Source organism: Eleutherodactylus coqui, chromosome 1 (assembly GCF_035609145.1).
Source record: "Eleutherodactylus coqui strain aEleCoq1 chromosome 1, aEleCoq1.hap1, whole genome shotgun sequence".
Classification (NCBI taxonomy): Eukaryota; Metazoa; Chordata; class Amphibia; order Anura; family Eleutherodactylidae; genus Eleutherodactylus; species Eleutherodactylus coqui.
In genome coordinates this window covers 487,043,315-487,071,181 of record NC_089837.1, presented here as the reverse complement: position 1 = coordinate 487,071,181, position 27,867 = coordinate 487,043,315, and the positions used below count along the sequence as shown (strand labels likewise).

The 27,867-nt window shown below is 52.3% G+C and overlaps 1 protein-coding gene across 1 annotated transcript in view; it reads right to left on the bottom strand.

The window, feature by feature from the left end:
- Positions 1-27,867, bottom strand: part of CWF19L2 (CWF19 like cell cycle control factor 2) — a 149,417-nt gene that overhangs the window by 99,048 nt on the left and 22,502 nt on the right. The window contains exons 6-8 of the mRNA XM_066586248.1: positions 26,571-26,664; positions 24,679-24,794; positions 19,163-19,803 (exon numbers count right to left, since the gene is read on the bottom strand). Coding sequence (XP_066442345.1) covers positions 19,163-19,803; positions 24,679-24,794; positions 26,571-26,664 — 851 coding nt within the window. The remainder of the gene's footprint in view (positions 1-19,162; positions 19,804-24,678; positions 24,795-26,570; positions 26,665-27,867) is intronic.

Genomic DNA, 27,867 nt, shown 5'->3' with positions numbered 1-27,867 from the left:
CCTCCCATCCCTCCCCCGCAGTATAATCACATCTGACCTCCCATCCTTCCCCCGCAGTATAATCACATCCTCCTCCCATCCCTCCCCCGCAGCATAATCACATCCTCCTCCCATCCCTCCCCCGCAGCATAATCACATCCTCCTCCCATCCCTCCCCCGCAGCATAATCACATCCTCCTCCCATCCTTCCCCTGCAGTATAATCACATCCGCATCTCCCATCCTTCCCCCGCAGTATAATCACATCCACCTCCCATCCTTCCCCTGCAGTATAATCACATCTGCACCTTCCATTCTTCCCCCGCAGTATAATCCCATCCACCTCCCATCCGTCCCCCGCAGTATAAGAACATCCTGACCTCCCATCCTTCCCCCGCTGTATAATCACATCCTGACCTCCCATCCTTCCCCCGCAGTATAATCCCATCCACCTCCCATCCCTCCCCCGCAGTATAATCCCATCCGCACCTCCCATCCTTCCCCCGCAATATAATCCCATCCACCTCCCATCCCTCCCCCGCAGTATAATCCCATCCACCTCCCATCCCTCCCCCGCAGTATAATCCCATCCACCCCCCATCCCTCCCCCGCAGTATAATCCCATCCACCTCCCATCCATCCCCCGCAGTATAATCCCATCCACCTCCCATCCTTCCCCCGCAGTATAATCACATCCACCTCCCATCCCTCCCCCGCAGTATAATCACATCCTCCTCCCATCCCTCCCCCGCAGCATAATCACATCCTCCTCCCATCCTTCCCCCGCAGTATAATCACATCCGCACCTCCCATCCTTCCCCCGCAGTATAATCACATCCACCTCCCATCCCTCCCCCGCAGTATAATCACATCCACCTCCCATCCCTCCCCCGCAGTATAATCACATCCTCCTCCCATCCCTCCCCCGCAGCATAATCACATCCTCCTCCCATCCTTCCCCCGCAGTATAATCACATCCGCACCTCCCATCCTTCCCCCGCAGTATAATCACATCCACCTCCCATCCCTCCCCCGCAGTATAATCACATCCACCTCCCATCCCTCCCCCGCAGTATAATCACATCCTCCTCCCATCCCTCCCCCGCAGCATAATCACATCCTCCTCCCATCCTTCCCCTGCAGTATAATCACATCTGCACCTCCCATCCTTCCCCCGCAGTATAATCACATCTGACCTCCCATCCTTCCCCCGCAGTATAATCACATCCGCACCTCCCATCCTTCCCCCGCAGTATAATCACATCTGACCTCCCATCCTTCCCCCGTAGTATAATCACATCCGCACCTCCCATCCTTCCCCCGCAGTATAATCACATCCGCACCTCCCATCCTTCCCCCGCAGTATAATCACATCTGACCTCCCATCCTTCCCCTGCAGTATAATCACATCTGCACCTCCCATTCTTCCCCCGCAGTATAATCACATCCACCTCCCATCCCTCCCCCGCAGTATAATAACATCCACCTCCCATCCTTCCCCCGCAGTATAATCACATCCTGACCTCCCATCCTTCCCCCGCTGTATAATCACATCCACCTCCCATCCTTCCCCCCGCAGTATAATCACATCCTCACCTCCCATCCTTCCGCCGCAGTATAATCACATCCGCACCTCCCATCCTTCCCCCCGCAGTATAATCACATCCACCTCCCATCCTTCCCCCGCAGTATAATCACATCCGCACCTCCCATCCTTCCCCTGCAGTATAATCACATCCGCACCTCCCATCCTTCCCCCGCAGTATAATCACATCTGACCTCCCATCCTTCCCCCCGCAGTATAATCACATCCGCACCTCCCATCCTTCCCCCGCAGTATAATCACATTCACCTCCCATCCTTCCCCCGCAGTATAATCACATCTGCACCTCCCATCCTTCCCCCGCAGTATAATCACATCCACCTCCCATCCCTCCCCCGCAGTATAATAACATCCACCTCCCATCCTTCCCCCGCAGTATAATCACATCCTGACCTCCCATCCTTTCCCCGCTGTATAATCACATCCACCTCCCATCCTTCCCCCGCAGTATAATCACATCCACCTCCCATCCCTCCCCCGCAGTATAATCACATCCACCTCCCATCCCTCCCCCGCAGTATAATCACATCCTCCTCCCATCCTTCCCCTGCAGTATAATCACATCCGCACCTCCCATCCTTCCCCCGCAGTATAATCACATCCTCCTCCCATCCCTCCCCCGCAGCATAATCACATCCTCCTCCCATCCTTCCCCTGCAGTATAATCACATCTGCACCTCCCATCCTTCCCCCGCAGTATAATCACATCTGACCTCCCATCCTTCCCCCGCAGTATAATCACATCCGCACCTCCCATCCTTCCCCCGCAGTATAATCACATCCGCACCTCCCATCCTTCCCCCGCAGTATAATCACATCTGACCTCCCATCCTTCCCCTGCAGTATAATCACATCTGCACCTCCCATTCTTCCCCCGCAGTATAATCACATCCACCTCCCATCCCTCCCCCGCAGTATAATAACATCCACCTCCCATCCTTCCCCCGCAGTATAATCACATCCTGACCTCCCATCCTTCCCCCGCTGTATAATCACATCCACCTCCCATCCTTCCCCCCGCAGTATAATCACATCCACCTCCCATCCTTCCCCCGCAGTATAATCACATCCGCATCTCCCATCCTTCCCCCGCAGTATAATCACATCCGCACCTCCCATCCTTCCCCTGCAGTATAATCACATTCGCACCTCCCATCCTTCCCCCGCAGTATAATCACATCTGCACCTCCCATCCCTCCCCCGCAGTATAATAACATCCACCTCCCATCCTTCCCCCGCAGTATAATCACATCCTGACCTCCCATCCTTTCCCCGCTGTATAATCACATCCACCTCCCATCCTTCCCCCCGCAGTATAATAACATCCACCTCCCATCCTTCCCCTGCAGTATAATCACATCCGCACCTCCCATCCTTCCCCCGCAGTATAATCACATCCGCACCTCCCATCCTTCCCCGGCAGTATAATCCCATCCACCTCCCATCCCTCCCCCGCAGTATAATCACATCCACCTCCCATCCCTCCCCCCGCAGTATAATCCCATCCACCTCCCATCCCTCCCCCGCAGTATAATCCCATCCACCTCCCATCCTTCCCCCGCAGTATAATCACATCCACCTCCCATCCCTCCCCCGCAGTATAATCACATCCACCTCCCATCCTTCCCCCGCAGTATAATCACATCCGCATCTCCCATCCTTCCCCCCGCAGTATAATCACATCTGACCTCCCATCCTTCCCCCGCAGTATAATCACATTCACCTCCCATCCTTCCCCTGCAGTATAATCACATCTGCACCTCCCATCCCTCCCCCGCAGTATAATAACATCCACCTCCCATCCTTCCCCCGCAGTATAATCACATCCTGACCTCCCATCCTTTCCCCGCTGTATAATCACATCCACCTCCCATCCTTCCCCCCGCAGTATAATAACATCCACCTCCCATCCTTCCCCTGCAGTATAATCACATCCGCACCTCCCATCCTTCCCCCGCAGTATAATCACATCCGCACCTCCCATCCTTCCCCGGCAGTATAATCCCATCCACCTCCCATCCCTCCCCCGCAGTATAATCACATCCACCTCCCATCCCTCCCCCCGCAGTATAATCCCATCCACCTCCCATCCCTCCCCCGCAGTATAATCCCATCCACCTCCCATCCTTCCCCCGCAGTATAATCACATCCACCTCCCATCCCTCCCCCGCAGTATAATCACATCCACCTCCCATCCCTCCCCCGCAGCATAATCACATCCTCCTCCCATCCCTCCCCCTGCAGCATAATCACATCCGCACCTCCCATCCTTCCCCTGCAGTATAATCACATCCGCATCTCCCATCCTTCCCCCGCAGTATAAATCACATCCGCACCTCCCATCCCTCCCCCGCAGTATAATAACATCCACCTCCCATCCTTCCCCCGCAGTATAATCACATCCTGACCTCCCATCCTTCCCCCGCTGTATAAATCACATCCTGACCTCCCATCCTTCCCCCGCTGTATAAATCACATCCACCTCCCATCCTTCCCCCCGCAGTATAATCACATCCGCACCTCCCATCCTTCCCCCGCAGTATAATCCCATCCACCTCCCATCCTTCCCCCGCAGTATAATCCCATCCACCTCCCATCCCTCCCCCGCAGTATAATCCCATCCACCTCCCATCCCTCCCCCGCAGTATAATCACATCCGCACCTCCCCCGCAGTATAATCACATCCGCACCTCCCATCCTTCCCCCGCAGTATAATCACATCCGCACCTCCCATCCTTCCCCCGCAGTATAATCACATCCGCACCTCCCATCCTTCCCCCGCAGTATAATCACATCCGCACCTCCCATCCTTCCCCCGCAGTATAATCACATCCTGACCTCCCATCCTTCCCCCGCTGTATAATCACATCCTGACCTCCCATCCTTCCCCCGCTGTATAATCACATCCACCTCCCATCCTTCCCCTGCAGTATAATCCCATCTGCACCTCCCATCCTTCCCCCGCAGTATAATCCCATCCACCTCCCATCCCTCCCCCGCAGTATAATCCCATCCACCTCCCATCCCTCCCCCGCAGTATAATCACATCCGCACCTCCCATCCCTCCCCCGCAGTATAATCACATCCGCACCTCCCATCCTTCCCCCGCAGTATAATCACATCCGCACCTCCCATCCTTCCCCCGCAGTATAATCACATCCGCACCTCCCATCCTTCCCCCGCAGTATAATCACATCCACCTCCCATCCTTCCCCCGCAGTATAATAACATCCACCTCCCATCCTTCCCCCCGCAGTATAATAACATCCAGAGCTCTCATCCTTCCCCCGCAGTATAATCACATCCACCTCCCATCCTTCCCCCCACAGTATAATCACATCCACCTCCCATCCCTCCCCCGCAGCATAATCACATCCTCCTCCCATCCCTCCCCCGCAGCATAATCACATCCTCCTCCCATGCTTCCCCCGCAGTATAATCACATCCGCACCTCCCATCCTTCCCCTGCAGTATAATCACATCCGCATCTCCCATCCTTTCCCCGCAGTATAATCACATCCGCACCTCCCATCCTTTCCCCGCAGTATAATCACATCCGCACCTCCCATCCTTCCCCTACAGTATAATCACATCTGCACCTCCCATTCTTCCCCCGCAGTATAATCCCATCCACCTCCCATCCCTCCCCCGCAGTATAATCACATCCTCCTCCCATCCCTCCCCCGCAGCATAATCACATCCTCCTCCCATCCTTCCCCCGCAGTATAATCCCATCCACCTCCCATCCTTCCCCTGCAGTATAATCACATCCACCTCCCATCCTTCCCCTGCAGTATAATCACATCCGCATCTGCCATCCTTCCCCCGCAGTATAATCACATCCACCTCCCATCCCTCCCCCGCAGTATAATCCCATCCACCTCCCATCCCTCCCCCGCAGTATAATAACATCCACCTCCCATCCTTCCCCCCGCAGTATAACAACATCCACCTCCCATCCTTCCCCCGCAGTATAATCACATCCTGACCTCCCATCCTTCCCCCGCTGTATAATCACATCCACCTCCCATCCTTCCCCCGCAGTATAATCACATCCGCACCTCCCATCCTTCCCCTGCAGTATAATCACATCTGCACCTCCCATCCTTCCCCCGCAGTATAATCCCATCCACCTCCCATCCCTCCCCAGCAGTATAATCCCATCCACCTCCCATCCCTCCCCCGCAGTATAATCACATCCGCACCTCACATCCCTCCCCCGCAGTATAATCACATCCGCACCTCCCATCCTTCCCCCGCAGTATAATCACATCCACCTCCCATCCCTCCCCCGCAGTATAATAACATCCACCTCCCATCCTTCCCCCGCAGTATAATCACATCCTGACCTCCCATCCTTTCCCCGCTGTATAATCACATCCACCTCCCATCCTTCCCCCCGCAGTATAATAACATCCACCTCCCATCCTTCCCCCGCAGTATAATCACATCCGCACCTCCCATCCTTCACCCGCAGTATAATCCCATCCACCTCCCATCCCTCCCCCGCAGTATAATCACATCCACCTCCCATCCCTCCCCCGCAGTATAATCCCATCCACCTCCCATCCCTCCCCCGCAGTATAATCCCATCCACCTCCCATCCTTCCCCCGCAGTATAATCACATCCACCTCCCATCCCTCCCCCGCAGTATAATCACATCCACCTCCCATCCCTCCCCCGCAGCATAATCACATCCTCCTCCCATCCCTCCCCCACAGCATAATCACATCCGCACCTCCCATCCTTCCCCTGCAGTATAATCACATCCGCATCTCCCATCCTTCCCCCGCAGTATAAATCACATCCGCACCTCCCATCCCTCCCCCGCAGTATAATAACATCCACCTCCCATCCTTCCCCCGCAGTATAATCACATCCTGACCTCCCATCCTTCCCCCGCTGTATAAATCACATCCACCTCCCATCCTTCCCCCCGCAGTATAATCACATCCGCACCTCCCATCCTTCCCCTGCAGTATAATCCCATCTGCACCTCCCATCCTTCCCCCGCAGTATAATCCCATCCACCTCCCATCCCTCCCCCGCAGTATAATCCCATCCACCTCCCATCCCTCCCCCGCAGTATAATCACATCCGCACCTCCCCCGCAGTATAATCACATCCGCACCTCCCATCCTTCCCCCGCAGTATAATCACATCCGCACCTCCCATCCTTCCCCCGCAGTATAATCACATCCGCACCTCCCATCCTTCCCCCGCAGTATAATCACATCCGCACCTCCCATCCTTCCCCCGCAGTATAATCACATCCTGACCTCCCATCCTTCCCCCGCTGTATAATCACATCCTGACCTCCCATCCTTCCCCCGCTGTATAATCACATCCACCTCCCATCCCTCCCCCGCAGTATAATAACATCCACCTCCCATCCTTCCCCCGCAGTATAATCACATCCTGACCTCCCATCCTTTCCCCGCTGTATAATCACATCCACCTCCCATCCTTCCCCCCGCAGTATAATAACATCCACCTCCCATCCTTCCCCCGCAGTATAATCACATCCGCACCTCCCATCCTTCCCCCGCAGTATAATCACATCCGCACCTCCCATCCTTCCCCCGCAGTATAATCACATCCGCACCTCCCATCCTTCCCCGGCAGTATAATCCCATCCACCTCCCATCCCTCCCCCGCAGTATAATCACATCCACCTCCCATCCCTCCCCCGCAGTATAATCCCATCCACCTCCCATCCCTCCCCCGCAGTATAATCCCATCCACCTCCCATCCTTCCCCCGCAGTATAATCACATCCACCTCCCATCCCTCCCCCGCAGTATAATCACATCCACCTCCCATCCCTCCCCCGCAGCATAATCACATCCTCCTCCCATCCCTCCCCCACAGCATAATCACATCCGCACCTCCCATCCTTCCCCTGCAGTATAATCACATCCGCATCTCCCATCCTTCCCCCGCAGTATAAATCACATCCGCACCTCCCATCCCTCCCCCGCAGTATAATAACATCCACCTCCCATCCTTCCCCCGCAGTATAATCACATCCTGACCTCCCATCCTTCCCCCGCTGTATAAATCACATCCACCTCCCATCCTTCCCCCCGCAGTATAATCACATCCGCACCTCCCATCCTTCCCCTGCAGTATAATCCCATCTGCACCTCCCATCCTTCCCCCGCAGTATAATCCCATCCACCTCCCATCCCTCCCCCGCAGTATAATCCCATCCACCTCCCATCCCTCCCCCGCAGTATAATCACATCCGCACCTCCCCCGCAGTATAATCACATCCGCACCTCCCATCCTTCCCCCGCAGTATAATCACATCCGCACCTCCCATCCTTCCCCCGCAGTATAATCACATCCGCACCTCCCATCCTTCCCCCGCAGTATAATCACATCCACCTCCCATCCCTCCCCCGCAGTATAATCACATCCGCACCTCCCATCCCTCCCCCGCAGTATAATCACATCCGCACCTCCCATCCTTCCCCCGCAGTATAATCACATCCGCACCTCCCATCCTTCCCCCGCAGTATAATCACATCCGCACCTCCCATCCTTCCCCCGCAGTATAATCACATCCACCTCCCATCCTTCCCCCGCAGTATAATAACATCCACCTCCCATCCTTCCCCCCGCAGTATAATAACATCCAGAGCTCTCATCCTTCCCCCGCAGTATAATCACATCCACCTCCCATCCTTCCCCCCACAGTATAATCACATCCACCTCCCATCCCTCCCCCGCAGCATAATCACATCCTCCTCCCATCCCTCCCCCGCAGCATAATCACATCCTCCTCCCATGCTTCCCCCGCAGTATAATCACATCCGCACCTCCCATCCTTCCCCTGCAGTATAATCACATCCGCATCTCCCATCCTTTCCCCGCAGTATAATCACATCCGCACCTCCCATCCTTTCCTCGCAGTATAATCACATCCGCACCTCCCATCCTTCCCCTACAGTATAATCACATCTGCACCTCCCATTCTTCCCCCGCAGTATAATCCCATCCACCTCCCATCCCTCCCCCGCAGTATAATCACATCCTCCTCCCATCCCTCCCCCGCAGTATAATCACATCCGCACCTCCCCCGCAGTATAATCACATCCGCACCTCCCATCCTTCCCCCGCAGTATAATCACATCCGCACCTCCCATCCTTCCCCCGCAGTATAATCACATCCGCACCTCCCATCCTTCCCCCGCAGTATAATCACATCCGCACCTCCCATCCTTCCCCCGCAGTATAATCACATCCGCACCTCCCATCCTTCCCCCGCAGTATAATCACATCCTGACCTCCCATCCTTCCCCCGCTGTATAATCACATCCTGACCTCCCATCCTTCCCCCGCTGTATAATCACATCCACCTCCCATCCTTCCCCTGCAGTATAATCCCATCTGCACCTCCCATCCTTCCCCCGCAGTATAATCCCATCCACCTCCCATCCCTCCCCCGCAGTATAATCCCATCCACCTCCCATCCCTCCCCCGCAGTATAATCACATCCGCACCTCCCATCCCTCCCCCGCAGTATAATCACATCCGCACCTCCCATCCTTCCCCCGCAGTATAATCACATCCGCACCTCCCATCCTTCCCCCGCAGTATAATCACATCCGCACCTCCCATCCTTCCCCCGCAGTATAATCACATCCACCTCCCATCCTTCCCCCGCAGTATAATAACATCCACCTCCCATCCTTCCCCCCGCAGTATAATAACATCCAGAGCTCTCATCCTTCCCCCGCAGTATAATCACATCCACCTCCCATCCTTCCCCCCACAGTATAATCACATCCACCTCCCATCCCTCCCCCGCAGCATAATCACATCCTCCTCCCATCCCTCCCCCGCAGCATAATCACATCCTCCTCCCATGCTTCCCCCGCAGTATAATCACATCCGCACCTCCCATCCTTCCCCTGCAGTATAATCACATCCGCATCTCCCATCCTTTCCCCGCAGTATAATCACATCCGCACCTCCCATCCTTTTCCCGCAGTATAATCACATCCGCACCTCCCATCCTTCCCCTACAGTATAATCACATCTGCACCTCCCATTCTTCCCCCGCAGTATAATCCCATCCACCTCCCATCCCTCCCCCGCAGTATAATCACATCCTCCTCCCATCCCTCCCCCGCAGCATAATCACATCCTCCTCCCATCCTTCCCCCGCAGTATAATCCCATCCACCTCCCATCCTTCCCCTGCAGTATAATCACATCCACCTCCCATCCTTCCCCTGCAGTATAATCACATCCGCATCTGCCATCCTTCCCCCGCAGTATAATCACATCCGCACCTCCCATTCTTCCCCCGCAGTATAATCACAACTGCACCTCCCATTCTTCCCCCGCAGTATAATCCCATCCACCTCCCATCCCTCCCCCGCAGTATAATCCCATCCACCTCCCATCCCTCCCCCGCAGTATAATAACATCCACCTCCCATCCTTCCCCCCGCAGTATAACAACATCCACCTCCCATCCTTCCCCCGCAGTATAATCACATCCTGACCTCCCATCCTTCCCCCGCTGTATAATCACATCCACCTCCCATCCTTCCCCCGCAGTATAATCACATCCGCACCTCCCATCCTTCCCCTGCAGTATAATCACATCTGCACCTCCCATCCTTCCCCCGCAGTATAATCCCATCCACCTCCCATCCCTCCCCAGCAGTATAATCCCATCCACCTCCCATCCCTCCCCCGCAGTATAATCACATCCGCACCTCACATCCCTCCCCCGCAGTATAATCACATCCGCACCTCCCATCCTTCCCCCGCAGTATAATCACATCCACCTCCCATCCCTCCCCCGCAGTATAATAACATCCACCTCCCATCCTTCCCCCGCAGTATAATCACATCCTGACCTCCCATCCTTTCCCCGCTGTATAATCACATCCACCTCCCATCCTTCCCCCCGCAGTATAATAACATCCACCTCCCATCCTTCCCCCGCAGTATAATCACATCCGCACCTCCCATCCTTCACCCGCAGTATAATCCCATCCACCTCCCATCCCTCCCCCGCAGTATAATCACATCCACCTCCCATCCCTCCCCCGCAGTATAATCCCATCCACCTCCCATCCCTCCCCCGCAGTATAATCCCATCCACCTCCCATCCTTCCCCCGCAGTATAATCACATCCACCTCCCATCCCTCCCCCGCAGTATAATCACATCCACCTCCCATCCCTCCCCCGCAGCATAATCACATCCTCCTCCCATCCCTCCCCCACAGCATAATCACATCCGCACCTCCCATCCTTCCCCTGCAGTATAATCACATCCGCATCTCCCATCCTTCCCCCGCAGTATAAATCACATCCGCACCTCCCATCCCTCCCCCGCAGTATAATAACATCCACCTCCCATCCTTCCCCCGCAGTATAATCACATCCTGACCTCCCATCCTTCCCCCGCTGTATAAATCACATCCACCTCCCATCCTTCCCCCCGCAGTATAATCACATCCGCACCTCCCATCCTTCCCCTGCAGTATAATCCCATCTGCACCTCCCATCCTTCCCCCGCAGTATAATCCCATCCACCTCCCATCCCTCCCCCGCAGTATAATCCCATCCACCTCCCATCCCTGCCCCGCAGTATAATCACATCCGCACCTCCCCCGCAGTATAATCACATCCGCACCTCCCATCCTTCCCCCGCAGTATAATCACATCCGCACCTCCCATCCTTCCCCCGCAGTATAATCACATCCGCACCTCCCATCCTTCCCCCGCAGTATAATCACATCCGCACCTCCCATCCTTCCCCCGCAGTATAATCACATCCTGACCTCCCATCCTTCCCCCGCTGTATAATCACATCCTGACCTCCCATCCTTCCCCCGCTGTATAATCACATCCACCTCCCATCCCTCCCCCGCAGTATAATAACATCCACCTCCCATCCTTCCCCCGCAGTATAATCACATCCTGACCTCCCATCCTTTCCCCGCTGTATAATCACATCCACCTCCCATCCTTCCCCCCGCAGTATAATAACATCCACCTCCCATCCTTCCCCCGCAGTATAATCACATCCGCACCTCCCATCCTTCCCCCGCAGTATAATCACATCCGCACCTCCCATCCTTCCCCGGCAGTATAATCCCATCCACCTCCCATCCCTCCCCCGCAGTATAATCACATCCACCTCCCATCCCTCCCCCGCAGTATAATCCCATCCACCTCCCATCCCTCCCCCGCAGTATAATCCCATCCACCTCCCATCCTTCCCCCGCAGTATAATCACATCCGCACCTCCCCCGCAGTATAATCACATCCGCACCTCCCATCCTTCCCCCGCAGTATAATCACATCCGCACCTCCCATCCTTCCCCCGCAGTATAATCACATCCGCACCTCCCATCCTTCCCCCGCAGTATAATCACATCCGCACCTCCCATCCTTCCCCCGCAGTATAATCACATCCTGACCTCCCATCCTTCCCCCGCTGTATAATCACATCCTGACCTCCCATCCTTCCCCCGCTGTATAATCACATCCACCTCCCATCCCTCCCCCGCAGTATAATAACATCCACCTCCCATCCTTCCCCCGCAGTATAATCACATCCTGACCTCCCATCCTTTCCCCGCTGTATAATCACATCCACCTCCCATCCTTCCCCCCGCAGTATAATAACATCCACCTCCCATCCTTCCCCCGCAGTATAATCACATCCGCACCTCCCATCCTTCCCCCGCAGTATAATCACATCCGCACCTCCCATCCTTCCCCCGCAGTATAATCACATCCGCACCTCCCATCCTTCCCCGGCAGTATAATCCCATCCACCTCCCATCCCTCCCCCGCAGTATAATCACATCCACCTCCCATCCCTCCCCCGCAGTATAATCCCATCCACCTCCCATCCCTCCCCCGCAGTATAATCCCATCCACCTCCCATCCTTCCCCCGCAGTATAATCACATCCACCTCCCATCCCTCCCCCGCAGTATAATCACATCCACCTCCCATCCCTCCCCCGCAGCATAATCACATCCTCCTCCCATCCCTCCCCCACAGCATAATCACATCCGCACCTCCCATCCTTCCCCTGCAGTATAATCACATCCGCATCTCCCATCCTTCCCCCGCAGTATAAACAACATCCGCACCTCCCATCCCTCCCCCGCAGTATAATAACATCCACCTCCCATCCTTCCCCCGCAGTATAATCACATCCTGACCTCCCATCCTTCCCCCGCTGTATAAATCACATCCACCTCCCATCCTTCCCCCCGCAGTATAATCACATCCGCACCTCCCATCCTTCCCCTGCAGTATAATCCCATCTGCACCTCCCATCCTTCCCCCGCAGTATAATCCCATCCACCTCCCATCCCTCCCCCGCAGTATAATCCCATCCACCTCCCATCCCTCCCCCGCAGTATAATCACATCCGCACCTCCCCCGCAGTATAATCACATCCGCACCTCCCATCCTTCCCCCGCAGTATAATCACATCCGCACCTCCCATCCTTCCCCCGCAGTATAATCACATCCGCACCTCCCATCCTTCCCCCGCAGTATAATCACATCCGCACCTCCCATCCTTCCCCCGCAGTATAATCACATCCTGACCTCCCATCCTTCCCCCGCTGTATAATCACATCCTGACCTCCCATCCTTCCCCCGCTGTATAATCACATCCACCTCCCATCCTTCCCCTGCAGTATAATCCCATCTGCACCTCCCATCCTTCCCCCGCAGTATAATCCCATCCACCTCCCATCCCTCCCCCGCAGTATAATCCCATCCACCTCCCATCCCTCCCCCGCAGTATAATCACATCCGCACCTCCCATCCCTCCCCCGCAGTATAATCACATCCGCACCTCCCATCCTTCCCCCGCAGTATAATCACATCCGCACCTCCCATCCTTCCCCCGCAGTATAATCACATCCGCACCTCCCATCCTTCCCCCGCAGTATAATCACATCCACCTCCCATCCTTCCCCCGCAGTATAATAACATCCACCTCCCATCCTTCCCCCCGCAGTATAATAACATCCAGAGCTCTCATCCTTCCCCCGCAGTATAATCACATCCACCTCCCATCCTTCCCCCCACAGTATAATCACATCCACCTCCCATCCCTCCCCCGCAGCATAATCACATCCTCCTCCCATCCCTCCCCCGCAGCATAATCACATCCTCCTCCCATGCTTCCCCCGCAGTATAATCACATCCGCACCTCCCATCCTTCCCCTGCAGTATAATCACATCCGCATCTCCCATCCTTTCCCCGCAGTATAATCACATCCGCACCTCCCATCCTTTCCCCGCAGTATAATCACATCCGCACCTCCCATCCTTCCCCTACAGTATAATCACATCTGCACCTCCCATTCTTCCCCCGCAGTATAATCCCATCCACCTCCCATCCCTCCCCCGCAGTATAATCACATCCTCCTCCCATCCCTCCCCCGCAGCATAATCACATCCTCCTCCCATCCTTCCCCCGCAGTATAATCCCATCCACCTCCCATCCTTCCCCTGCAGTATAATCCCATCCACCTCCCATCCTTCCCCTGCAGTATAATCACATCCACCTCCCATCCTTCCCCTGCAGTATAATCACATCCGCATCTGCCATCCTTCCCCCGCAGTATAATCACAGTATAATCACATCCGCACCTCCCATTCTTCCCCCGCAGTATAATCACAACTGCACCTCCCATTCTTCCCCCGCAGTATAATCCCATCCACCTCCCATCCCTCCCCCGCAGTATAATCCCATCCACCTCCCATCCCTCCCCCGCAGTATAATAACATCCACCTCCCATCCTTCCCCCCGCAGTATAACAACATCCACCTCCCATCCTTCCCCCGCAGTATAATCACATCCTGACCTCCCATCCTTCCCCCGCTGTATAATCACATCCACCTCCCATCCTTCCCCCGCAGTATAATCACATCCGCACCTCCCATCCTTCCCCTGCAGTATAATCACATCTGCACCTCCCATCCTTCCCCCGCAGTATAATCCCATCCACCTCCCATCCCTCCCCAGCAGTATAATCCCATCCACCTCCCATCCCTCCCCCGCAGTATAATCACATCCGCACCTCACATCCCTCCCCCGCAGTATAATCACATCCGCACCTCCCATCCTTCCCCCGCAGTATAATCACATCCACCTCCCATCCCTCCCCCGCAGTATAATAACATCCACCTCCCATCCTTCCCCCGCAGTATAATCACATCCTGACCTCCCATCCTTTCCCCGCTGTATAATCACATCCACCTCCCATCCTTCCCCCCGCAGTATAATAACATCCACCTCCCATCCTTCCCCCGCAGTATAATCACATCCGCACCTCCCATCCTTCACCCGCAGTATAATCACATCCGCACCTCCCATCCTTCCCCGGCAGTATAATCCCATCCACCTCCCATCCCTCCCCCGCAGTATAATCACATCCACCTCCCATCCCTCCCCCGCAGTATAATCCCATCCACCTCCCATCCCTCCCCCGCAGTATAATCCCATCCACCTCCCATCCTTCCCCCGCAGTATAATCACATCCACCTCCCATCCCTCCCCCGCAGTATAATCACATCCACCTCCCATCCCTCCCCCGCAGCATAATCACATCCTCCTCCCATCCCTCCCCCGCAGCATAATCACATCCGCACCTCCCATCCTTCCCCTGCAGTATAATCACATCCGCATCTCCCATCCTTCCCCCGCAGTATAAATCACATCCGCACCTCCCATCCCTCCCCCGCAGTATAATAACATCCACCTCCCATCCTTCCCCCGCAGTATAATCACATCCTGACCTCCCATCCTTCCCCCGCTGTATAAATCACATCCACCTCCCATCCTTCCCCCCGCAGTATAATCACATCCGCACCTCCCATCCTTCCCCTGCAGTATAATCCCATCTGCACCTCCCATCCTTCCCCCGCAGTATAATCCCATCCACCTCCCATCCCTCCCCCGCAGTATAATCCCATCCACCTCCCATCCCTCCCCCGCAGTATAATCACATCCGCACCTCCCCCGCAGTATTATCACATCCGCACCTCCCATCCTTCCCCCGCAGTATAATCACATCCGCACCTCCCATCCTTCCCCCGCAGTATAATCACATCCGCACCTCCCATCCTTCCCCCGCAGTATAATCACATCCGCACCTCCCATCCTTCCCCCGCAGTATAATCACATCCTGACCTCCCATCCTTCCCCCGCTGTATAATCACATCCTGACCTCCCATCCTTCCCCCGCTGTATAATCACATCCGCACCTCCCATCCTTCCCCCCGCAGTATAATCACATCCGCACCTCCCATCCTTCCCCTGCAGTATAATCCCATCTGCACCTCCCATCCTTCCCCCGCAGTATAATCCCATCCACCTCCCATCCCTCCCCCGCAGTATAATCCCATCCACCTCCCATCCCTCCCCCGCAGTATAATCACATCCGCACCTCCCATCCCTCCCCCGCAGTATAATCACATCCGCACCTCCCATCCCTCCCCCGCAGTATAATCACATCCGCACCTCCCATCCTTCCCCCGCAGTATAATCACATCCGCACCTCCCATCCTTCCCCCGCAGTATAATCACATCCGCACCTCCCATCCTTCCCCCGCAGTATAATCACATCCACCTCCCATCCTTCCCCCGCAGTATAATAACATCCACCTCCCATCCTTCCCCCCGCAGTATAATAACATCCAGAGCTCTCATCCTTCCCCTGCAGTATAATCACATCCACCTCCCATCCTTCCCCCCACAGTATAATCACATCCACCTCCCATCCCTCCCCCGCAGCATAATCACATCCTCCTCCCATCCCTCCCCCGCAGCATAATCACATCCTCCTCCCATGCTTCCCCCCGCAGTATAATCACATCCGCACCTCCCATCCTTCCCCTGCAGTATAATCACATCCGCATCTCCCATCCTTTCCCCGCAGTATAATCACATCCGCACCTCCCATCCTTTCCCCGCAGTATAATCACATCCGCACCTCCCATCCTTCCCCTACAGTATAATCACATCTGCACCTCCCATTCTTCCCCCGCAGTATAATCCCATCCACCTCCCATCCCTCCCCCGCAGTATAATCACATCCTCCTCCCATCTCTCCCCCGCAGCATAATCACATCCTCCTCCCATCCTTCCCCCGCAGTATAATCCCATCCACCTCCCATCCTTCCCCTGCAGTATAATCACATCCACCTCCCATCCTTCCCCTGCAGTATAATCACATCCGCATCTGCCATCCTTCCCCCGCAGTATAATCACATCCGCACCTCCCATTCTTCCCCCGCAGTATAATCACAACTGCACCTCCCATTCTTCCCCCGCAGTATAATCCCATCCACCTCCCATCCCTCCCCCGCAGTATAATCCCATCCACCTCCCATCCCTCCCCCGCAGTATAATAACATCCACCTCCCATCCTTCCCCCCGCAGTATAATAACATCCACCTCCCATCCTTCCCCCCGCAGTATAACAACATCCACCTCCCATCCTTCCCCCGCAGTATAATCACATCCTGACCTCCCATCCTTCCCCCGCTGTATAATCACATCCACCTCCCATCCTTCCCCCGCAGTATAATCACATCCGCACCTCCCATCCTTCCCCTGCAGTATAATCACATCTGCACCTCCCATCCTTCCCCCGCAGTATAATCCCATCCACCTCCCATCCCTCCCCAGCAGTATAATCCCATCCACCTCCCATCCCTCCCCCGCAGTATAATCACATCCGCACCTCACATCCCTCCCCCGCAGTATAATCACATCCGCACCTCCCATCCTTCCCCCGCAGTATAATCACATCCGCACCTCCCATCCTTCCCCCGCAGTATAATCACATCCGCACCTCCCATCCTTCCCCCGCAGTATAATCACATCCACCTCCCATCCTTCCCCCGCAGTATAATCACATCCACCTCCCATCCTTCCCCGCAGTATAATCACATCCACCTCCTATCCTTCCCCTGCAGTATAATCACATCCACCTCCCATCCTTCCCCCCGCAGTATAATAACATCCACCTCCCATCCTTCCCCCGCAGTATAATCACATCCGCACCTCCCATCCTTCCCCCGCAGTATAATCACATCCGCATCTCCCATCCTTCCCCCGCAGTATAATCACATCCGCATCTCCCATCCTTCCCCCGCAGTATAATCACATCCACCTCCCATCCTTCCCCCGCAGTATAATCACATCCAGAGCTCTCATCCTTCCCCCGCAGTATAATCACATCCAGAGCTCTCATCCTTCCCCCGCAGTATAATCACATCCAGCTCCCATCCTTCCCCCGCAGTAGAATCACATCCACCTCCCATCCTTCCCCCCGCAGTATAATCACATCCGCACCTCCCATCCTTCCCCCGCAGTATAATCACATCCGCACCTCCCATCCTTCCCCCGCAGTATAATCACATCCGCACCTCCCATCCTTCCCCCGCAGTATAATCACATCCGCACCTCCCATCCTTCCCTCGCAGTATAATCACATCCGCATCTCCCATCCTTCCCCCGCAGTATAATCCCATCCACCTCCCATCCTTCCCCCCGCAGTATAACATCCACCTCCCATCCTTCCCCCCGCAGTATAACATCCACCTCCCATCCCTCCCCCGCAGTATAATCACATCCAGAGCTCTCATCCTTCCCCCGCAGTATAATCACATCCACCTCCCATCCTTCTCCCGCAGTAGAATCACATCCACCACCCATCCTTCCCCGCAGTATAATCACATCCACCTCCCATCCTTCCCCCGCAGTAGAATCACATCCACCTCCCATCCTTTCCCCCGCAGTATAACATCCACCTCCCATCCTTCCCCCGCTGTACAATCACATCCTGACCTCTCATCCTTCCCCCGCTGTATAATCACATCCACCTCCCATCCTTCCCCGCAGTATAATCACATCTGACCTCCCACCCTTCCCCCGCAGTATAATCACATCTGACCTCCCACCCTTCCCCCGCAGTATAATCACATCTGACCTCCCATCCTTCCCCCGCAGTATAATCACATCTGACCTCCCATCCTTCCCCGCGGTATAATCACATCTGACCTCCCACCCTTCCCCCGCGGTATAATCACATCTGACCTCCCATCCTTCCCCCGCGGTATAATCACATCTGACCTCCCATCCTTCCCCCACAGTATAATCACATCTGACCTCCCATCCTTCCCCCGCAGTATAATCACATCTGACCTCCCATCCTTCCCCCGCAGTATAATCACATCTGACCTCCCATCCTTCCCCTGCAGTATAATCTACATCTGACCTCCAATCCTTCCCCCGCGGTATAATCACATCTGACCTCCCATCCTTCCCCCGCGGTATAATCACATCTGACCTCCCATCCTTCCCCCGCAGTATAATCACATCTGACCTCCCATCCTTCCCCCGCAGTATAATCACATCTGACCTCCCATCCTTCCCCCGCAGTATAATCACATCTGACCTCCCACAAACACTTCCATTATACCACAATAATATACCACAGCAAAGACTAAGGAAACCATTTGTACAATAGCAGAAGATACACATTCAGAGAAGTCTTGAGGATTTACCGTGAGGATGATGGTGGACTGCCCTCAGAAGACTGCTGCTGCTGTACACTTGAGTCTTTGTCTTGAGGTTTCTCGCTCTTTGTACAGACATCTCGGTCTTCTCTACTAGACACCTGGTTCTCCTCCCTGGAACGGTTTGAGGACGTCCTCTTCCATAATGGCGGAGGTTGGTCATCTGTAGGTTTTAAGAAGCGACTATTGGTTGAGATCTGAGAAGATGAGTCAGGGTCATTCCTTTGGGATCTAAATCCCCTGGATGACTCCTTGTCTTCAGAAGGTTTTAGGAACTGGTGCTTTAGTCGAGAAGTAGCACTCTTTCCATCAGTAGCTTCTTCCAATCGTCTTGCTAGATATTCTCTACGAGCAGATTCTGGTCTGTTCCCCTTGGAGACATTTTCCTCTTCGTTGGTTTTATCCGAATTATATTCTTTACTCTGTCTGTAGGAAGACCTCTCAGATCTGCGATCATCACGGTCAGATTTTCTATCATAGTCACTAGATCTTTCTGCATATCTTGGCGGATCTTGGTCATGATATTTTGATCTTCTCCACCTTTCCCTTCCATCATCCGGTTCCCCCTTAAACTTCTGTGATGCTGCTTTTTCTGCAGATTCCAGTTTACTATTAAAGATTTCCATAGACTGTTAAGAAATAACATTATTTATATTAAAATGCCATCCGGGCAGATAAAGAGGCTTAAAAGGGTTCTATCATAAAAAAAATCTATACTTACTAGAGATGAGCGAGCAAGCTCGGTAAGGGCAGTTACTCAAGCGAGTCTTGCTCATCTCGAGTAGCTACCTTTTCCTCCGAGTGTGCTCGGGGGGGCGGTGGGGGTGAGCGGCGGGAAGTAGCAGGAGGGGGGAGGGGTGGGGTGTTAAATCTCTCTCCTCCCCCTGCTCCCCTCCGCCCCCGGAGGAGAAGGCAGTTACTTGAGATGAGTGATGCTGCCCTTACCAAGCGTGCTCGCTCATCTCTAATACTTACCTATTCCTTCCCTTACCAGTCTCCTTACCAGATCGTCACCTCACCGGTCTTCTCCATTCCCCTGGTTCACCTCACCACAAGCCGTCCAGATCCACCTCTTCCTGTGACGAAGCGTACATCTCCAGCATTCTGCTTCCTGCAGGGTAGTGTACCCGGTCACTAGTGATGTAACGTTCACTGCCTAGCAGGGAATGCCAAATCCTCAGCAGACGGCTTTAGTGCGACTGCTCAATGTCTCGCCGCTAGTGTTTCATATCTATATATAACACTAGCGTTGAGATATCACGTTTGCGCGCTAAAGCAGGCTGCTGAGGATTCAGCATTCTCTTGTAGCGTTCACTGCCCTGCAGGAGGTGAACTGCAGCTAATAGACGCTCCAAAACAGGAAGAAGAGGATCCGGACAGCTTGCGGTGAGGTGACCCGGGGGACTGGAGGAGCCAGGAGAAGACCGACAAGGATAAGATTGACAAGGAGAAGATGCGGTAAGAAGACAGGAAAGGAATAGGTAAGTAATGATTTTTTTTTCTAATGACAGAACCTCTTTAAGTACACTGTATATGGACTAAATGAATGATAGACTGATACAGAGGGAGAGAAGATCCTGCCCTTGATGGCTTATGATCTACAAGGGAAGGACACAGTAGGTAAGGGTAGAAGCTGCTCATACAGGGGTGACAGCAGCGTTACTGGAGGTTGTAGCTTTCCCTGAAGAGGTGTTTTTTTGGTTCTTTTTAAAGCTTTCCAAGTTGGCAAAAAGTTTGATAAGTTGGGATAGCGAGTTCTAGACTATCCGTGAGGAACAGGAGAAATCTGGAGATGATTCTAAGGAGCAGAGAAGGAGGTCTTGTGACTGAGCACCAGAAATTATATGTATGGAGGGGGCAGGCTGTGGACAGAGATGCACGGATGGGACAAAGTGTAGACGTCCTTGTATGTCATTGATCACTGGATTCTTTGGCCGATGGAAACCATTGAAAGAACTGGCAGAGGGGAGGGGCAAGAGAGCAATGGGTGGAGAGGTGGAGTGGTCAGTCAGTAGTGTCGAGGATGGACTGGAGAGGCCCTTGAGTGTTGGTCACAGAGAAGGATGTTGCAGTAATCTAGGAGGGAGATGATGAGAGCATGCACTACCATCTTTGCTGCTTTGGGTTATGAGGAAAGATTGTATCAGGGATGCTTTGTTGCTGTTGGAGGTGATGAGGATTTGTTTTGTAGTTTGAAGGATAGGGTGAAATCTAGTGTTCGACTGAGGCGGCAGATTTGTAGGACTAGGGCAACTGTGGAGCCAATGACTGATGCGCCAATTAGTACAAGGAAAGACTGTGGTGTAGACCAAATCATCAACTTTTTTTTTTTTGTGGGGGGTGGGACTTCTATTTAGGGTCACATTTTTTCCATCTCTAGAGGTCCCCTCTGTGTATTCTAGCCACTTTCCTGCAGCGTAGCCTCCTGTCTGATGTTTATCAGACACCATCTTGATGCAGAAAGATTTTGGTTTCTCTTTCACATCTATCTCATAATGCATCAGCACAGTTATACCATTTCTTGGTTACACCATTGCAGTGGGAAGGGTGGGGTGGAGGTGGGCAATTTAATTATCACTAGCTCCTATAGTCTAAAAAAGCTACAGACCATAAATATATAGTCAGGAGGATGAGCTGTGATCTCCTCTATCATAGCTGTGTGATCATCATCAGTAACTGTGACAGGAATGACTGTCCCGCCCTGAAGACTGAGAAACTGACTAAAAAATGAAAAAATAACTTCAAGCAAATATGAGCTGGTCGGTACTGTGATCACAACTGTCTGAGGACGACTCCAGGGAGTTTAAGGCCAAGTGCCCACGGGCGGATTTGAATTGCAGTTCAAGCCACCCGTCCGAAAACATGGGCGTTCACATGCGGATTTCATTTGCAGATCTTTGGATGCAGAAATCAAATCGCAGCATGCTCCATTTCAGTGCAATTCCTGCACGAACGGCTTCCACTGAAGTCAACGGAAGCCGCCTGATCTGCGGCCCGTCCGCAATTGCCACGGGCAGGGTCCTGCATGCGGAATCCGACCCGCCGATTGACATGAGGCCCAAGATTGAGCTAGTGTTACCTTGGTTAGTTATTTCTCTCTCTTTTATATACTGGGGAGACAGCTACGTCATGAAGGACTACAAAAAAAAAAAAAAAAACCGCCAGAGGGGACCTTTATAGGGAACCAGTCACATGCCTAAAGTACTGTAAACTAACTTATGGTGCTGTTAGGCGAGATGACGGAGCCGCTGAAGTCTACATGCGAGAAGAAAATCAGACTCTTCAAGAAAACCTCGTCCGGCTCCCTGCCACCTTCACTAGCAGCAGCATAAGTTACTTTATGGTGCTTTAGGCACATGACAGGTTCCCTTTAACTCCTCTCATCTTGCAGCGCAGGACGGATGCAGAGAGCGTCTCTCACTTCGGAGGACCTGCCCAGTACTACAGAAACATTAATGTGAATGGACACTGTCCCCCCTGTGGTGGTGCTGCAGGAATACTGAAAACGTACACAGATTTTGGATGATCACTGGGGAAAGGCTCTGCTCATTGTGAAAAGGCCCTACTAACAAGTAGGGATTGTCCAACACAGTGAACCCCTTCAACCTCAAGCAGTCACAGTAAAATTGGAAAAACCCTCTAGAAAATGTCATTGTAGGTTCTGAATTTATGTCCCATCACATAACCCAGTCACCTTAGGTCCATGTTAACCTGTAAATGGCAACTACTTTTAGCCTTAAGAACCTATCAGTCGTTTCTCCCCTTGTGCTAAAGCGGTCATAACTTAAAGGGGTTGTCACGCGCCGAAACGTTTTTTTTTTTTCAATAGCCCCCCCCCCCCCCCCCCCCGTTCGGCGCGAGACAAACCCGATGCAGGTGTTGAAAAAAAAAAAAAAGGATAGTACTTACCCGAATCCCCGCGCTCCGGTGACTTCTTACCTACCTTGCGAAGATGGCCGCCGGGATCTTCACCCTCGGTGGACCGCAGGTCTTCTGTGCGGTCCATTGCCGATTCCAGCCTCCTGATTGGCTGGAATCGGCACACGTGACGGGGCGGAGCTACGAGGAGCTCTCCAGCACGAGCAGCCCCATTCAACACGGAGAAGACCGGACTGCGCAAGCGCGTCTAATCGGGCGATTAGACGCTGAAAATTAGACGGCACCATGGAGACGGGGACGCCAGCAACGGAGCAGGTAAGTGAATAACTTCTGTATGGCTCATAATTAATGCACAATGTACATTACAAAGTGCATTAATATGGCCATACAGAAGTGCATAACCCCACTTTGTTTCGCGGGACAACCCCTTTAATTCTTTGGTCAATGTAGCTGTATAAGATCTTGTATTTTGTGGGAAGAGTTCTAGCTTTTATAGGAACTAATTTCGGGGATGTATCGTGTATTCAGTAACCTACAAGTTGTACAAAGACTTGCTTTTTGCAGGATAACTTGTAATTTTTTATTGGTACTATTTTGAGTTTCAGATATGTTTTTGATTACTTTTTGTTCCTGTTTTGGGGAAGCGAGATGACCAGAGATCTCATCTTCTCACTTCTTTTCTAGGTTAAAAAAAAAACAAGGCTCCCATATGTGACAATCAGAGAGCAAATATCTTCTCTGATTGATAAGGGGAGTGAACAAAACTGCATGTTACTCCCTTCCTTTGGGACAGTGGGAGAGGCCGGAGAATCACATATGTTCTCTGCTGTTCCATCCCTTTTTCCGCTGCTTTGTACACAAATGATGGTGGTAAATTCAGCATTCCCGACCTCACTTCAAACGGTTGAAGCTCTAGTTCTACCACTGCTGCGGACATGAATCTTGGCCTTAAAATTACATCCAAGGCATGTCTGCAGCACCGATATAGCCAGAGCTGGAACGGTTTGAATTTAAACTACAGTATCTCTGTTCATCAAAAACCGTAATGTCCTTTTCGTTCAGTATGAACAGAGCTCGTCCTAATCTATCTGGGGGGGGGGGGGGTGGAGGAGAGGGAGTTTAAAATCCAGCCTCAGACATCCAGTTCCATTGGTTTCCCTGTTATGCCCCCTATGGTAGTTTACATCTACAGTAGATCGTTGGCCAAAGCCCTCTTTTCTAATCTTGGACAACCCCTAGCCCTTGTACACTGAGCTGATTTCTGCAGGAATCACAGCTCCGTTTCCACTGCAGTGGTCGAGCTTGGTACTGCAGGTAAAGTTTCCACTTTAGTGGAAGGGGAATTTAGCGTGTAACAGCAAGCCTCGCTATTGCAGTGGGAATAACAGCTTGTCTATTTCATGAACAGCCATTAATCCAAATGGCTACCATGTAAAACTAGATTTCCCTTGCAGCACCCAGTGTTAGAGAAAAGTCTGACTGCACACATCTCTAAAATGTAGAAAACAGCAATAGATGAATGGACAAAACAAGACCCCCACCCCCCGATCTCACTATACTATGAATGATTGGTGAAGATAGTACAAAACAAAAATCGTAATACAAATTAATAAAATTATTCTTACTCCATATCTCTCCGCCACTATGTCCTCCAGACTCCGCTTCTCTCGCTCCGATTGTTCCTTCATTCTCTGCAGAGACTTCCTTAACCAGCTCAGTCCGCCATCTGCAACAAGCTGAACTGCAGGAAATCACAAAGATGAAATTATAGAAGACAGACAAATAGACCAACCTTTCAGTCCTCCAAACCCATTGACATCTCAAGCTCCCTTAAGCTGGAGAGATCATGTTGTGCAGATACTAAGGTTGCACTGCACTTCAGGTAGGGCGCATGAGGTGACCTGCCCTGCTGTGTGCATTATCGGGCGCACTGACGTCACGTACATGTGTCAATTCCGGAAGTGCGGCACACATGCAGAGTCTAAAACACACGTTGTCTCAAGTTCAAGGCAGCTAGAACAGTCAATCGACAATGGGTGGGGCTAGCATGGAAAAAAGGGGAGGAAGCCTAAACCAGTGCTGAAAACTGAACTGTCCCATTAGATGTTTGGTCTAGAGATGAGCGAACGTGCTCGTTTAGGGCAATTACTCGAACGAGCATCGCTTTTTTTGAGTAATTGCCTATTCGGGCGAAAAGATTCGGGGGGGGGGGGGGGCACCGGGGTGGAGCGCCCCCCGAATCTTTTCGCCCGATTAGGCAGTTACTCGGAAAAAAGCGATACTCGCTCGAGTAATTGCTCTAAACGAGCACGTTCGCTCATCTCTATTTGGTCCTAATTTGCATAAGGTGTGCTGGAACAGAAAATGGCGATCTCAGCGAATCAGCTGTCCTGTATGGATAGGTTGCATAGATTGGGGGTGGACTTATGACAGACCTCATTTAAACACTGTAGGGAGATTTTTCAACCTGAGACTAAGCAGCAGAATGAACGAGATTTTCAAAAATCTCATTCATAACTGCCAACAGTCCGCTGCGGACAAGCCAGGCGGAAACGGACATGCGGCGCAGAATTAAAATCTGCGATATGTCAACTGTATCGGCGTTTCCACTGCAGGCTCTCTTCTCTCTATGGGGAAAGATTTCACCAGCGTTATGCAGGCACAAAGGCCGCTTCAAACCCGAGCCAAATAGCGCAAGTTTTGAAGCAGCCTCTCTGCTGCGGAAATCTCACGGAATTTCCATGCGGTCCCACTGCAGACATTCCCCGAGATTTCCGTCCTGTTGGAATCCAACCTTAGGATAGAGCTGTGATCTGTGACTATCGTTAGGTACAATGCCTAATCTGAAATAGTCTGGGACACACCCCCTGTGTAATTATTGGTTCAGGCTTCCTACTCTGCATTCTGAGCCAATGACAAGACAGGGGGGTTGTACCAGACTACTACAGATTAGGAATTGTGCCTAAATTACGGTCACAGATCACATCTCTGTCCTAATAGAGCTAAAAAAAGCAGCCAAGGAACAAGATCAGAGGAACAATAAAAAGGGTGGTGATCATCCTGTAGGCATTGACTGACATATCAAATCTGACCTCCTGACTGGAGGGTTGCTTTAATTAACAACATTTGTCTTTTTAGATCCAGTTTGCTTCAGTGTTTCTGAGTAATTAAAAGTACTGCACAACTTTACTTCCTTGAATCTGAGATTTGTCTTTCTCCATTTCTAGTGAAGTAACCAGATGACATAATGAAACATGTTGCGCCTTGTGGAGGACATCAGAATAAGACGCGTTTAAAACGGTTATGTTAATGTGCTGTGCGGCCGCAGAAAAGAAAAAAAAAACGTACAAAAGGATGGGAATGCTAATCTAGAATGACAAATGTGAGTGCTAGCTTTCCTATAGCAGCAGGAATGCAATTTCTATTCTTTCAAGCCTCGTGTGGATCTCTGGTGTGACAGTGAAATATACCGCCAGACAGCTGAACGTTGGCAGCCGCTTCTATAGAAATGGCTTACCTTTTTTAACTGAGGCTACATCCCCCTCCTCTGGTGGCAATCCTGAACCGCCGTCCTTCCAGAAAGGGTTCAGCTCCCTGGCCTGCAGCTTATCCTGCAAGACGAACACAAGAAGCCTTAGAGAAAGGAGAATAAATGTACAAAAAATAAATGTAATCTCTTATAACTATACTGCATCCACAGTGGAACATACAACACATAAGAAGGCGAAGGGAGACATTTTTCCATTTCATGTAAATAATTAACTTATTTAGAAACTGATGGCAGCAACACATCTCCAAAAAGTTGGGCAGGGCCGTGTCTACCATTGGGTAGCATCTCCTCCTCTGTTTACAACAGTCTGTAAATGTTTGGGAAGGGAGGAGAACAATTGCTGGAGTTTTGGGAGGGGAATCATGCCCGTTTTTAACGCAGCGCCGTCTGAGGGCCAGTAGATCTCAAGCATCCAATACTGACTGTCAGCCTCGTCACTCGTGCACATGAATTTCTCCAGAGTCTCTGACTCTTTTAATGATATTTCGTACTGTACATGGTGGGATATTTAAAGTCATCCCCATTTTATATTGAGAAGCATTTTTCTAAAAATTGTTCCACAGTTTTTAGACAGTTTTTCTTTTTCTTTTTTTTTTTTTTTACAGATCAGTGACCTCTGACCATCTTTGCTTCTGAGAGACCCTGCCTCTCTAACATGCCCTTTTAATAAACAATCATGAGACTAAGTAGGAAATTTGATCCTCCACTTGTTTTTTCATTAGTACCGCTTACTTTTCCATACTCCTCTTCCAACTTTTTTTTTTTGAGATGTGTAGCTGCCATCCATTTCTAAAAAGGAGTTAATTTTTTATTTTTATGAAACGGAAATATGTCTCCCTGTCAACTTCAGATGTGTTCTACTGTGAATAAAATAGGATTATATGAGATTTTCAAATCATTGCATTCTTTTTTCCCTTTACATTTTACACTGCGCCCGAACTTTTTTGGAATTGTGCTTGAAAATTCACAATCGGGACAATATCGCTTCTATATCAGCGCAACACAAGAGGAATGTTGAAGATTCTCAGAGACCAAGTAAGTTACCCTCTAATAAGTGGCCCTGCCAAGGCTCTGTAATGGCTCCCTTTACATACCAAATTTCCCAGAAGAGCACTGCATGACCTTTTAAGTCTTCTCATGCCTACTAGGTGGTCTCCACAATGAGAAACTTTACATTTCCTAACTCTCATCGTAGGCCTCTCACCCAACAACCTACTGTACAATGTTAAGGAGCACAAACTCCGACACAGCTGTCTGTACATGG